The following is a 13,015-nucleotide window of genomic DNA, read 5'->3' as shown; positions in this document are numbered from 1 at the left end:
CTGTGTCAACTCTCCTACCACATCAATCAAGTAGCCTCCAAATTTCAAGATGCTGTCCAAATCAATCGTCGCGCTCGCGCTCGCTCCCGTCGCTCTCGCCCACTTCACCCTCAAATACCCTACATCTCGTGGCTTCGATGAGGACAAGGAGCCAACCTTCCCTTGCGGAGGCTACGATACCGTGTCATCGCAGCGCACCGACTTTGCCATCAGCGGCGGGCCTATTCAGATCAACCTGGGACACCAACAGACCAACGTAGCTGTGTACATGGCCGTTGGTGATAACCCAGGCTCCGGCTTCAGCGTTGTTCTGCACCAACAATTCCAGGTCGCTGGCTACGGCGACTTCTGCTTGGGCAATGTCAGCATTCCCTCGAGCTTGAACGTCACAGAAGGTACAAAGGCATCCATTCAGGTCGTCACAAACGCACACGGCGAGGGCGGCCTCTACCAGGTACGCCAATACCGATGGAGTTGATCACCTGACAAAACTGACACAGATATAGTGCACCGACGTCAACCTGGTCAATACAGCCCTCTCCCAGTCGGACTACAGCACAAACTGCAAGAACGGCAGCGGCGTCTCAGTCAGCCAGGAGAACATCTCTGGCAACCCCAACAGCACAAGCGACACAGGCTCAGCGAGTGGAAGCGCGAGCGGAAGCGCGAGCGGAACTGGCGCTGCTGCTTCCCCCACAGCGACTCGCACAGGTGATGCGGCACAAGCAAAGGCTGCCTCCTGGGGTTTGGGCGCAGTCGGTCTTGTCGGACTTGCGATGTTGTAGAAAACCAAAGAGGCGGTTGAGCTTGGCAGGAGCAAGAAAGCCGATAGTCGCGGCATGATACCTACCTGCACTGCATCAATGATACCAATTCCACATCGATCTGTGACGATGCCCCATGAACTATGTTGAACCTGACGGAGGCCTGTCGATTTGACGTACTCGAATGAGCTCTCAGGGTTCTGCGCGGCCTATCCTCGTCGCTTGGTGGTGATGCCATGCCCAAGCCGCCCCTATGCCCAACACGTATGCTGTCCACACAATCCATATGAACGTTATGGACTGCAGCCTGTGCAAAAGATCATTGAGTCCAAGTGTCTTCGTAGTATGTGTTAGAGAGGTGCAATGATGTGTAGACCTGATGCCCCGCAACTGACGACAGCAAGCGAGCGCACGGACTCCGCAGCTTCAATCCGCACATACCGCAACACCACGCTGAGTCTTGCTTCACAACGCCGAATCTAGGTGAGTCCGAACCGCGCCCGTATCCGAAAGCTCGAAGCTGCCCCAATCGAATTTTGCTCGACCTTTTGCTGACGATTTCTCGACCGCAGACCCTCCCACAGTCACTCTCCCCCCACAACCGCAAATATGGATCAGGCCAAGCTGGCACGCATGCAGGCGTCGGTGCGCATTGGTAGGTCGTCTCCCGTTGATTTGGAGTCACGAGCTCTTGAACGAGCTGTTGCTGGAAGCTTAAAGGATAATAAATTAGCTAACATACGTGAATAGGGTAAGCAGACCTCTTCTTCGAATTTTGACAGCCCCGCAAATACATCATCGCAAACTTCGAAAACCGCCAGACGGACGTCATACACGCGAGCTCTGAGACTTTGGGGGACATTGGACATGGAACACGCGGCTAATTGGGCGATACAGAGGCAAGGGCACACCCCGCAGGAAGGTCAAGAAGGTCCACAGGGCCGCTGGTACCGACGACAAGAAGCTCCAGGCTGCGCTTAAGAAGCTGAACGTCCAGCCCATCCAGGCTATTGAGGAGGTCAACATGTTCAAGAGCGACGGCAACGTCATTCACTTCTCGGCACCAAAGGGTGGGTCCAGACATCCCCATCCTGCATGATGGCATCGGAGGAGCTGTACCAGGCCTTCTGTGTAAAGGGCATCAAGCGCTGCTGGACACTGAAGCTTTCCAGTCGACCCATGCCAAGGACTTGAAGGAGTGCATTTGCTAACCTCAGTTGTACAGTTCACGCCTCGGTACCCGCCAACACCTTTGCCATCTACGGCGCCGGTGAGGACAAGGAGCTCACCGAGCTCGTCCCCGGTATCCTCAACCAGCTCGGTCCCGACTCGCTCGCATCGCTGCGCAAACTCGCCGAGAGCTACCAGAGCATGCAGAAGGAGAAGGGTGAGGCTGGCGAGAAGGATGACGACGAGGATGACGATGACATCCCCGACCTCGTTGCTGGCGACAACTTCGAGTCGGCTGAGAACAAGCCTGACGTCGAGTAAGCTGGCTTTTAGTTAAGCAGCCGAGGGAACAAAGTGTGTAGAGATTTCGCGGCGCAGAGATGCAGCGAAGGTCTACGGGTGTCTTGCCATGGGTAGCACGACCAATCCCATGCAGTCGTCAGCTTCGTTTGAGTTGGGCAGTTGCGGTGGACCGATGATGCGGACACCAGACTGGCGTATCATGAAAGATATGAAATGAAAAATATCCCAGCATGCAGGAAGCTTGTTCTACTCGAGGATACATGTGATTATGCAGCCAGATGGCGAACTCTGACTCTCTTCGACGAGCCTGGCATTGTAGGTCACTTGAAGTAGGTATTAACTCGCGTCGGAGAGAAGATTATATCAATGGTCCGAGACCAGCAACATCACCGAAAGATGAGGTCTTCCAACACTGACTGAAAGGAGCGAACAGTTACTCGCTGTTGATCTAGAGCAAGGCTTGTACGCGTAAAAGTAACGAGCTGGCCATAACATGAGGGCAAGAATGCGGCAGTGTATACAAGAGACATGGACCTGCAGCCGGAAGCCATTCGACTTCTCGGAGACAGGCAGCAACCACGACGGCTACTGAGAATCGCTCACGTTCGACTCTTGGCGCATCATGGCAACATTGGGAACAGCCGTGATAGACAGCCTCGCCGGCTGAAGCATGCTCCGTGGAGGGAGCTACCGAGCCTAAATGGCAAGAAGCTAGTCGCGGCAGTTTCGACCATTGTTTCCGATGTCAGCCTGCACCAACTCACCATCACTCACCCGCTGCACATGCACAATCCAAGCACAGCGTTCTCACGGACACCATACTCTCCCACAATACCTGTATGAATTCTCAAAATAAGCTGCAGACGCTCAATCTCCTCAACACATCCTGCATCTCACCACTGGTATTTCACGACTAACGGCAGCACATCTGTTGCAACACTCCCGAGATCTCGGCTCCCCATACTTAGCCCTAAGGCACGCTGAAGCTTAGGGCAAGCTCAACTTTATTTTAGGCGCGCCGCTGCCTTGACTCTGTACTTTATTGTGGCAACGTGTTTTACCCCCTTCCTCTGCTCTTCGCTGTTCTCTCCTGTTTTTCTGATACCCAAAACCTTCCCTTCCAAAGCTTGACTTCGTCTCGCCAGCACCATGAGCACAGAAACAATCCTCATCCTCGGCGGCTCCTACGCTGGCATCAGCGCCGCGCACTACGCCCTGAAGCACACCATCCCCCAGCTCCCCAAGGAAAACGACGTCACATACAACGTAACTCTCGTCAACCCTTCCAAGGACCTGTACTGGCGCTTCGCGGCCCCCAGAGCGCTCGTGAGCAAGCAAATGATGCCGTACGACCAGATCTTCTACCCCATCGAACCTGCCTTCACATACGCGTTTCCGAAATTCAAATTCATCCAGGGCACAGCTACGCATGTCGATGCGGCGGGCCAGAGCGTGAGTGTGACGACCGTGGAGGGCGAGCAGATGACGGTGAATTATGCGGCGCTGGTTATTGCGACGGGGTTTACGACGCCGAGTCCGCTGTTTACGCAGGCGAACGACCGCGCAAGCTTGGAGGCGGTGTATGATGCGTTTCAGCAGGGGTTGAAGACTGCGAAGACGGTGGTCATTGGCGGCGGAGGGCCCGTGGGTGTTGAGACAGCGGGAGAGGTTGCGGAGATACTGAATGGGCGGCCGGGCTTCATGGGCGCGGGGCCGAAGAACCCGAAAGCTCAAGTCACTTTGGTATGTGCGGATAAGAAGCTGCTGCCCGTGCTGCGGGAAAGTATTGGGAAGACCGCAGAGGGTTTTCTGAAGAAGCTTGGGTGCAGCGTCACGTACAACACACGCGTCGTCTCCGCAATAAAGACGAGCAAAGAAGAGGGCGCGAAGACAAAGGTCGAGTTATCGAACGGCGAGACAATCGAAGCAGACATCTACATCGACGCCACCGGCTCACGACCAAACACTTCCTTCCTACCCAAGGAGTGGCTCGACAACAGAAACAGAGTGTCTTGCAACCCCAAAACCCTCCGCGTCGAACACGAGTCCGCCGGCCCGCGCGTCTACGCCCTCGGCGACGTCGGATCCTACACGCGCGGCGGCGTGATGGACCTCTCCCTCGCCGTCCCGGTCGTAATGACAAACCTCAAACAAGACCTGCTCCGGCACCTCTCCGGCACCGTCTTCGCCGGCGACAGACACTACAACCCTAACTTGAAGGAACAGCAGATCTGTCCGATTGGCACGCAGAAAGGCGTTGGTGCGTTTAACGGGTTCAAGGTGCCGAGTCAGATGGTATGGATGATTAAAGGGAGGGATTATTTGATCTCGCAACTTGCGCAGGGCACGCTGAGGGGCGATCAGTGGAAGAAGGAGGGGAAGTGGACGCCGGTGCAGGATTTTGGGAAGGCGGGATTAAGTCAGGGGTGAGGTGGTGGAGGGCACGACGGAGTGTCGTGGTGAAGTTGTGGGTTTTTTTCCTAACTTAGTAGCTGAGCGTCCGGATACCCTGGAGATATAATATGTAGTAATATTTTGATCTTGTTCATGCTTGCATGCCTTCTGGCAGCGCTCTTGTGGTGTACCCGATTATTCCCTCGATACACTCGTTTGCTTCGTGATCGAAAGCATCTTTGTGACCATTCGTACCGGCCAGATTGCGCTTCTTCGATTGCGCTTCTTCGATGTTGTACTTCTCCCGTCTATGACGAAAATTCTATATGTTCATCAACGCTCACGGTCTCCCGCTGACTGCTCCCTCAACAACCGCCCACCTCTCTGTCGCTCTCTTAACAAGTGCCTTCATCGTCTCCCTCCCAACAACACCCCCGCCACTCTTCTCCACCCTCCGAATCACCCCCCGATCAACAGTAACCGTAACCGTCTCCCGACAAACCCCCTCCTCAAACGCATCAGGATCACTCAGCACCCACTCGCCGCCTGTCTCCCCATCGCCCTCGCCCCTGCCCTCAAACACTGCAAACGAGCTCGACACCGGCAGGCCCCTCAACTGCAATGTCCTTGCCTCACTCGGGTCATCCGAGCACAATATCCCCTCACACTCCTCGTCGAAATACGCGTGCGGCAGCCGTGTGTTTTTCAGCGCAGCGAGGATGGATAGCCATGTGGCATCAAACGCGTTGCCGTCTATGCTTATGAAGAATACGTCCAGGTACAGTACCCAGTACCCTTTCGATTCCGTCTCGGGCGCGGCCTCGGGGTCCTCGGGATTCGTAGTCGGCGTGTACGTTATCCTCAGATCGCGGGCGCGCAGGAGGCGCGTGCTGTGGAGCAGGCTGCGTATCCGAGTGATGAGGCTCTGTGCGAATGTGGATGGTGCGTTGCCGGGGATGTGGGCGGGTGTTGAGCCGGTGCTCAACTCAACATTCGGTACGAGTAAGCGCAGAGTTTCGACTTCGTCTTCTGCGCCTGCGTCTTCATCTCCTTCCACGTCGCCGTTGGCGTTCACGGCGGCGGGCGACGATGTACCGGGTGTGTCTTCCTCTTTCAGGATTTCTGCGCGCACGCCACAGACCACGCTGGTGTTGCCTAGTCGGACTACGGCTGAGCCATTGCAGTGTGTCAGACTCCCTGTGTTCACGCCTGGAGCGCGGAACTCGTGTGCAGCGCGACCGTTGGCGCGGACAGCAGTCTTGCTGGCGGAGAGGTGCGCTTGTAGGAATGGGTGGGGCGAGACGGCGGCGAAGATGGGGCGCGGGAATGTGAGGGCGGGTGGGGGTGCGGAGGCAGCGGTAGCCATTGTGTGTAGAGTTGTGTTGGTGGTTGAGGTCACGAGTTGGAGGTTGGTGACGTTGTGTTGGAAATTTTGAAGCTTCAGCTTCCGCATGGCGCTAGAGTTGAGCTTAAGGTCGATGGGGCGTGGGGATCATCCCATCACCACCACACTTATCCAGGCGACAGTTCGGAAGGTTCATATAGAGTATAAGTCGTGGTAACATTTCGAACAAGAGATAGCCTGCAATAACACGCCTCTCCAACGAAGCAAATCCGCCCAACCGAATGCCAAACTGAACGCCTGCCCATCGTAAATGTCGCCGAAAGATGCTAATATGCTGGCTGAAATGAAGTTTCAAAAATGCTGTCAAGAACGCCCTCGAACATGAAGAACAAACGGAAGAGACGGAAGGATAGGACGGAAGGACCGAGGTCGATCCAGCTGCGCTTTTTCGCTCCATCCCCTGGCCAGCCATTGTATCCAGAAAGCCACCAGTCTCCTCTACCCATGGTATCCAAACACCCAAGAATTACCCTTCGTCAATCGTCATTACTTGGCGGCCGCTTCATCTCACTATCCTCTTGCTCCTCACGATAAATGGACTGGGCATCTCAGGCTCCGTCTCGGGATCCCAAACAGCGGGCTCCTTACTCCTCAGCTTCATTGGACTCCTGTACCCAAACGCGCGCTTCTTGATACCCTCGTCATCACTCATAGTCTGAACGGGGATGCCTCTGGCTTGCTGAAGCTCCACCAACGTGCGGCCTTGCACGCCACCGTTATTGCGCATGGCCTGGATACGGATCGCTTCGTTGCCCTTCTTCGACTTGAGACCCACAGCAGGCTCAGAGCGTGCTGCAGATGCGGCGGTGGGTTGGAGGTGCGTCTTTCGTGGCGATGGAGAGAGCGCCTCGGTGGACTTCGATTTTGGTCTGCTTGGTGATGTGGCGATGATGGGAACCGCGGAGACTGGCCGAGGCTTGTTCGTAGGTGCGAGGTTTGGTGTGCTGCCGAGGCGGTGGTGAGGTTTGACGAGGGGACGCGCGGCGTTGGCGAGGACTTTGAAGGGATCTTCGTTTGCGGAGCGGTTGCTGTTAGCACTGCGAGCGCGTGTTGGAGATGGGAGAACGGGGAGGTCGTCATCGTCATCAAAGTCGCCGTTCCACTCCTCTGCTGTGGGCGAAGGAGGAACCTCTGCCTCCCACCTCTTGGCTCCATCCTTAGCAGCAGCGAAAATGTTCTGGCGAGAGACCATCTTACGCGGCGAGAGCGACAATCCAGCGAGCGAAGCTGGTGCTGGGGAGGGTTCACCCATCTGGACATCTACAGGCGATGCAGGAGCGTTGGGTGCAAACATAGTGCGCGCACGCGAGAGGGGAGCACGGTTGGGTCGCTTGAGTTTGGCTGTGATCGTGACATGCTCTGGGTGTTCTGGGGAATCCTCGAGCGACAGGGCGGAGATATCTGTCCCGCTGCCAAATCCAGAGTTGGTGCCGAGCGTACTTGTCGAGCCACTCACGACGGTTGCGTCGGTGTCGGCAGGGAAAAGCAGCTCCTGTTCTGCTGGCTGCATAACCGGAGTATTCGATCGAGGGGCGAGCTTCGGTGATGTGCTGGGACGCTTCGGGTGCTTCTTCAGGGCCTCCTTGACGCGCTTCTGGACCTCTTTTTCGAACTCCGCTTGCAAGTGAGCCAGCTCCTTCTGGACGCGCTCCTCGGTCTGAAACTTGACCTGGCGCTCGATCTCCAGGCGGGCCTTGACTTCCCACTCTCGTCGCAGCTGGTCGTCGATCTCCTTGCGCATGCGCTCGATGGTGTTGTTTGCTTCCTGTTCTCTTCGTGCTGCCAACATCCTCTGCTCCTTCAAGTCCTGGCCCAGCTTGACAACTTCCTGCTCTTTGCGCATCAGCTTGACAATCGGCAGGTTCAGCAGTGCGGCGGTATCTGGTCGATGGTCTGGCGTGACCTGCAAACAGCTGGCAATGACTTTACGCAGCTCAGCGGAGTAGCATGCTGGTATGTCTGGGTAGCGACCCGTTTTGATCTTCTGGATGAGGTCGAAATGTGTCTTCGCATTGAACGGCGGTGTCTTCGCGCACATTTCGTATATTATGCAGCCCAACGCCCAGATATCAGAGTGAGGGCCGTACTGCTCCGCCTTGCAGATCTCCGGCGACATATAGAAGGGGGTGCCGACATAGGTGGATGCGAAGTCGTGCGATTGGAGGATCTTGGAGAGACCAAAGTCACCGAGCTTGACCGAGTTGTCGTCGCCGAGGAAGACTGTTGTTGTTATTGTTGTTAGTATGCTCTATCGATCGATCGTTTTTGGTACGTCATCAGGGTCCACTCACTGTTCTCAGGTTTCAGGTCGCGATGAAGAATCATGGGCCTCGAGCGCGCGTCTCGAGAGGGCTTCGCGTTCGCAGCGAGTCCCATAACATTGCGGCCAGCAGCTGGCGGATCCTCGCCGTAGTGGCAGCGGTACAATGCGCTGATGATCTGGCTGAAGATACTCCAGACAAACTCCTCCTCGCACACCTGGTTCTTGTTCTTCAGGTCGCGGATGACGCGCCCCAGATCGCCATTGCCGCAGTATTCCATGTACAGATGCAGGTCCTGGCTCGCCTTGATGTGGTCGCGCTCAAAGTAGGCGACGATGTTGGGGTGTCGGAGTTCTTTGAGGATGGACAGCTCGGCCTGCAGCTGCTCGCGCTCCTTCTGCGACATCTTGCAGTAGCTGATCTCCTTGCGACAGAGGATATAGCCATCGGACTTGCGCTTGACTTTTCTGATGATTCCAAAGGAGCCATGTCCTACGGTGGCCATCAGTATACCAATCCAATTTTGGGACATGATCCCATCCACGAGGCGATGCACGCACCAATCTTCTCCAGGACGTCGTACTTGTCGTCCTCTGGCATATTGGCGGTGTATCACTATTGCGCTGAATACATGCAACGAAAGTTATATCGGGGTGTGGGATGCTGCGGCGTTAGTAGTGCTTCGAGGTATGCGATGTTGCGGGCAGACGTGCAGACATGCCCTTTGATTGTTTAGCCGTGTTTGGGTAGTAGCCCGTCGACTAAGCAACCATGCACGAGAGTATTAGGGGTCCACTTCGCCGCCTTATCACCGAGGCTCTGACGCCACCGCTCAAAAGATGGGACGAACATTTGGTGCATGGTGAGGAATCACTCGCATTCGCCACTATGGACGTCAAGAAGAAGTACGAGCTCGAGGCCGCCCTCGCGACAGAAGCGCAGGCGATTTCGTCTGGGCAGCTGAAGGAGGAGAACCCGCTGGACCTGAGCGATGACTTTAGGTTGTTCTGCGAGGCGTGTCGGCGGGGTGACTTGAAGGTCTGCCAGGAGATGATTTCGCAGGGTGTAAACCTCAACGCGCGAGACAAATACGATTACACACCTTTGATTCTTGTAGGTTCGATAGTAATTTGTGTTCTTCATGCTGTGCTGACCGGTAAAGGCCAGTCTGTGCGGTCACTACGAGGTTATTCGACTGCTTCTTGAGAATGGTGCGCTCTGTGAGCGCGATACCTTCCAGGGCGAACGATGCTTATACAACGCACTCAACGACCGCATACGAAACCTGCTGCTTTCTTATGACTACGCGAAGTCAACGAACCCTCTGCAACCGCTTGCGGCGCACATCACCTCGCTCCTCACACGACCATCACCGAAGACTGCCGACATTGCGATCACTGCGTTCGACCAGACCTTCTATTTGCACAAGTTCTTGCTGGCAGCTCGGTCGCCGTACTTCGCGAAAAAGTTGGCAGCAGCACCGTCTACAACATCATGGAAGCTGCCGGACAAAATACCTGCAGAGTCGCTGGGAATGGCATTGCAGTATCTGTACTTCCAGGAGGTGTCCATACGGCGGGCGTTGTTAGGCCTGAGTGATGAACAAGAGCTTGTAGTCCTCAACGGCATCGATAAGGTTGGCAAGCAACTGGAAACCGAGCGGTTGTTCGAAGACATCACAGAGATCGACGATCGTAGACGATTACGGCAGCGCAGAGCAGATGAACTGTCAAGAGGCCGAGATCAGCTGGATGATTGGTTCCAGAACAACATTGTGAAGCACAAGAGGGTCGTCGACACAGACAAGGTCGACAACATCAAGTGGGACCGCGAAAATTCCATCTTTGCCGATATTCTACTGCGCGCAGACGACGATGAAGAACTCGAGCCTGAGCAATCTGGCACTTCGACCCCTACTACAAGGACCATAAATGGACCGCTCAACGGCCTCCCCGTTGGCCCCAGACAGTCGAGATCTCCGTCACGGCAGCGCAAGCCTCGCAAATCGACCGTATACCCTGCGCACCGCGCGATGCTGTTGCGATCAGAATACTTCTTGACAATGTTCAGCTCAGAGTTCAAGGAGGCGCAAGAGACACCACACCTACAAGTCATCACTGTAGACTGCTCGCCTGCTGTCCTTGAGACGATCCTGACCTTCATGTACACTGAACGTGCAGATTTCGGCCTCGATATTGCTATCGACGTACTCTTCGCAGCAGACATGCTGTTCATCGAAAAGTTGAAGCAACGCGCTGCCATTATCATCTCTGCGTTGGGTAATGGCTCTACATCAGCCGTGGAATCTGACAACCCTCGTGGTGCGACTGATGCAGACGAGACGGTTGACATCTACGAGGTTCTCCAGGCTGGTTGGGAAACGAAAGTACAGCGTTTGGAAGAGTTTGCAGCACGGTACATCGCCTACCGACTCGAGTTCTACATCGACGAGCCTGAGTTCGCGCAGATTGTTCAAGAGTCAGCCAACAGGGTCAAGGCGCGTCAAGAGACAGATACGGTCGAACTGGTCGACGATATTCGGTACTACCTGTCGGAGCGCTTCAGGCTTCGATTCGAAGACAGTGGGCTTGACGAAATGATGGATGAAGATGCCGCGGTCAAGGCTGCTGAGAAAGACCTCGGCCTTGCTGTGGATGACTTGTCTTTGGAGGACAAGAAGAAAGACGAGCAGGCTCCTCCCGTCGAGCAGCAAATTGCTGCTGGTGCTATACGGACTCTCGATGGTGAGATCATCGGCGACGAGTTCTTGCAGGACGCTCAGAACTATCAGATCTTGCTGGGTAAGATTGATAGTCTGCTGGAGAGGCTCAACCTAGACGCTTAGACGTAGAGTGGCATATAGAGCATCGCTGTTGATTTTCAAGAGGCATATAGAGTATCGCTGTTGGTTTTCAAGAGGCATATTGAACGTTGTTAGCCGACTGCTGAAATCTGCAAGCACTCGCAAGTCTTGAGATGCACACTGTTGCATTCCACGTCAGCCTCTGTGGTCTCCAAGGGAGCTGTTGCAGTGTCGAAGTGGTACGGGAAGGGTTGTTGCTGGTCTAGACTTGCATTTGCCTGCACATCTGCTTTCGGTGTTCAGGAATGCTACAACTCCCGTTCGTCGATTGCACGCCATGACATCATCAGCGGGGTAGCTCCGGATGGCCGAGCTCCACCAGATCTACATCATAGTACCTTTACAAATACCTCTCCACAATATAATGCGCGCAATTGCTCGTACTACGTCAGCTTCTCGTTCTTCACTTTGCAAGACAGTTTCTCGAACAGCAGTTTCTCAGCTTACACGTACCTCAATCACACACACAAGCTCACCAGTAGCTGCACCTACTGCCCCACACATATCCATACGAACAGTAAAGATGTCGACGGAAGGAACACAGTCGCATGCATGCTGCAACACACCCGCTGTTACCGGCGGCGACTACAAGGAGAAGGGCGAATGGATTCAGGCTGATGGACTGAAGACGTGTGCGTTAAACTACTGAAATTACTCGTGAACCGCATACTAAACCTCTTAGATAGATGCCACTGGGTCCAAAGACGCAAAGACCGGAATCCTGATCGTCTATGACATCTTCGGTTTCTTCCCACAGACACTTCAAGGTGCCGACATCCTCGCCTACACAGACAAGGAGCAGCAGTACCAGGTCTTCATGCCCGACTTCTTCGAGGGCAAGCCGGCCGACATCTCATGGTACCCTCCGGACAATAAGGAAAAGGAGAAGAAACTCGGCGAGTTCTTCCAGGCAAAGGCTGCGCCGCCAAAGACACTGCCGCGCATCCCCAAGATTGTCGATGAGCTGAGCAAGAGCAAGGGTATTGAGAAGTGGGCTATCATTGGCTTCTGCTGGGGCGGAAAGATTGTCAATCTTTCCTCGCAGGAGAACACCAAGTTCAAGGCTGCTGCTGCCTGCCACCCGGCTATGATTGCTAAGGATGATGCGCTCGGTATCACCATTCCGTACATCATGCTGCCGTCTGGCGATGTAAGCTCTCTACATTCTTAGATGAAGAACTCTACTGACCATGTCTGAAGGAGTCCAAGGACGATGTCGAGGCGTGGCAGAAGGGCGTCAAGGTTCCCAACGTTGTCGAGTGGTTCCCAGATCAGGTACACGGATGGATGGCTGCGCGTGGAGATCTGTCGCAGGACAAGGTCAAGAAGGAGTATGAGCGTGGATACAAGCTGGTCTTGGACTTCTTCCACAAGCACTTGTAAGTGGATGGAACACGCATGATATGCACCTACTGAGACGCTTTCAGGGGTGCGGATTCGAAGTTGTAAGCTGGTATAGCTGCACAGTATCGTCAGTACATTATGATATGAACTTGAATTAACAACAACACGGTGCTCCATTCACTCTTCAATCGTTCAAACGCGCAGTCACGTGAACATGCATTTGTTATGTCTGAGATCTTTCGAGCTCGGCACGGATACCATCGAGTTTCGTTGAAAGCTTCAAAATCCTCAGAAAGTCGAAGAAAGCCCTACTATCAGGACAGCTGAACGCCTGCACATTACACAGTCTCAATTCCTGTCCAATCGCTTTGCAGTCGTTCACATGTGATAAATTGACGCGAGTAATGGAGCACAAAAGTGTTGGCCGAGTAGTCTCGCAGCACGTCTCCAGCTGCAACCACCCGAGTCTTCAACGCAGTAGCTCACACGTGGCACCGTCGAACAGTCGTGC

At 54.7% G+C, this 13,015-nt stretch overlaps 6 protein-coding genes across 6 annotated transcripts; 4 read left to right on the top strand and 2 right to left on the bottom strand.

The window, feature by feature from the left end:
- Positions 1 to 49: 49 nt before the first annotated feature.
- BU25DRAFT_429870 (NAC-domain-containing protein) lies at positions 50 to 2,255 on the top strand (the record flags this gene model as incomplete). The annotated part of the gene is made up of 4 exons (XM_033708572.1): positions 50 to 454; positions 507 to 744; positions 1,664 to 1,834; positions 1,990 to 2,255. 4 exons carry the CDS (start codon positions 50 to 52, stop codon positions 2,253 to 2,255), a joined length of 1,080 nt encoding a protein of 359 aa, XP_033563793.1.
- Positions 2,256 to 3,233: 978 nt separating this feature from the next.
- Positions 3,234 to 4,761, top strand: BU25DRAFT_269843 (FAD/NAD(P)-binding domain-containing protein). The gene has a single exon (XM_033701814.1). The coding sequence runs from the start codon at positions 3,387 to 3,389 to the stop codon at positions 4,665 to 4,667; it is 1,281 nt and encodes a 426-aa protein (XP_033563792.1). The 5' UTR covers positions 3,234 to 3,386; the 3' UTR covers positions 4,668 to 4,761.
- A 5-nt stretch (positions 4,762 to 4,766) lies between these two features.
- BU25DRAFT_438608 (exoribonuclease family protein) lies at positions 4,767 to 6,044 on the bottom strand. The gene has a single exon (XM_033709070.1). The coding sequence runs from the start codon at positions 5,995 to 5,997 to the stop codon at positions 4,972 to 4,974; it is 1,026 nt and encodes a 341-aa protein (XP_033563791.1). The 5' UTR covers positions 5,998 to 6,044; the 3' UTR covers positions 4,767 to 4,971.
- Positions 6,045 to 6,172: 128 nt separating this feature from the next.
- BU25DRAFT_408866 (G2-specific protein kinase-like protein nimA) lies at positions 6,173 to 8,971 on the bottom strand. Its single transcript, XM_033705921.1, has 3 exons — positions 8,858 to 8,971; positions 8,328 to 8,789; positions 6,173 to 8,256 (listed from the first exon to the last, which is right to left on the bottom strand). The coding sequence occupies exons 1-3, from the start codon at positions 8,895 to 8,897 to the stop codon at positions 6,539 to 6,541; spliced, it is 2,220 nt and encodes a 739-aa protein (XP_033563790.1). The 5' UTR covers positions 8,898 to 8,971; the 3' UTR covers positions 6,173 to 6,538.
- A 214-nt stretch (positions 8,972 to 9,185) lies between these two features.
- Positions 9,186 to 11,142, top strand: BU25DRAFT_336561 (uncharacterized protein; the record flags this gene model as incomplete). Its single annotated transcript, XM_033702641.1, has 2 exons — positions 9,186 to 9,410; positions 9,460 to 11,142. 2 exons carry the CDS (start codon positions 9,186 to 9,188, stop codon positions 11,140 to 11,142), a joined length of 1,908 nt encoding a protein of 635 aa, XP_033563789.1.
- A 541-nt stretch (positions 11,143 to 11,683) lies between these two features.
- Positions 11,684 to 12,543, top strand: BU25DRAFT_336645 (uncharacterized protein; the record flags this gene model as incomplete). The annotated part of the gene is made up of 3 exons (XM_033702644.1): positions 11,684 to 11,792; positions 11,847 to 12,310; positions 12,361 to 12,543. 3 exons carry the CDS (start codon positions 11,684 to 11,686, stop codon positions 12,541 to 12,543), a joined length of 756 nt encoding a protein of 251 aa, XP_033563788.1.
- Between the last annotated feature and the right edge of the window lie 472 nt (positions 12,544 to 13,015).

The sequence above is a fragment of the Macroventuria anomochaeta genome (genome assembly GCF_010093625.1).
Source record: "Macroventuria anomochaeta strain CBS 525.71 unplaced genomic scaffold BU25scaffold_9, whole genome shotgun sequence".
NCBI lineage: Eukaryota > Fungi > Ascomycota > Dothideomycetes > Pleosporales > Didymellaceae > Macroventuria > Macroventuria anomochaeta.
This window is presented reverse-complemented; position numbering and strand designations above follow the sequence as displayed.

Excerpts from the sequence above, each read along its gene's own strand:
- BU25DRAFT_269843 (XM_033701814.1), top strand. The coding sequence starts at position 3,387 with ATGAGCACAGAAACAATCCTCATCCTCGGCGGCTCCTACGCTGGCATC.
- BU25DRAFT_438608 (XM_033709070.1), bottom strand. The coding sequence starts at position 5,997 with ATGGCTACCGCTGCCTCCGCACCCCCACCCGCCCTCACATTCCCGCGC.
- BU25DRAFT_408866 (XM_033705921.1), bottom strand. The coding sequence starts at position 8,897 with ATGCCAGAGGACGACAAGTACGACGTCCTGGAGAAGATTG. Across the intron at positions 8,790-8,857 it reads CGACGTCCTGGAGAAGATTG|GACATGGCTCCTTTGGAATC; the intron begins GTGCGTGCATCG and ends TGGCCACCGTAG. Across the intron at positions 8,257-8,327 it reads CGACCTGAAACCTGAGAACA|TCTTCCTCGGCGACGACAAC; the intron begins GTGAGTGGACCC and ends TAACAACAACAG.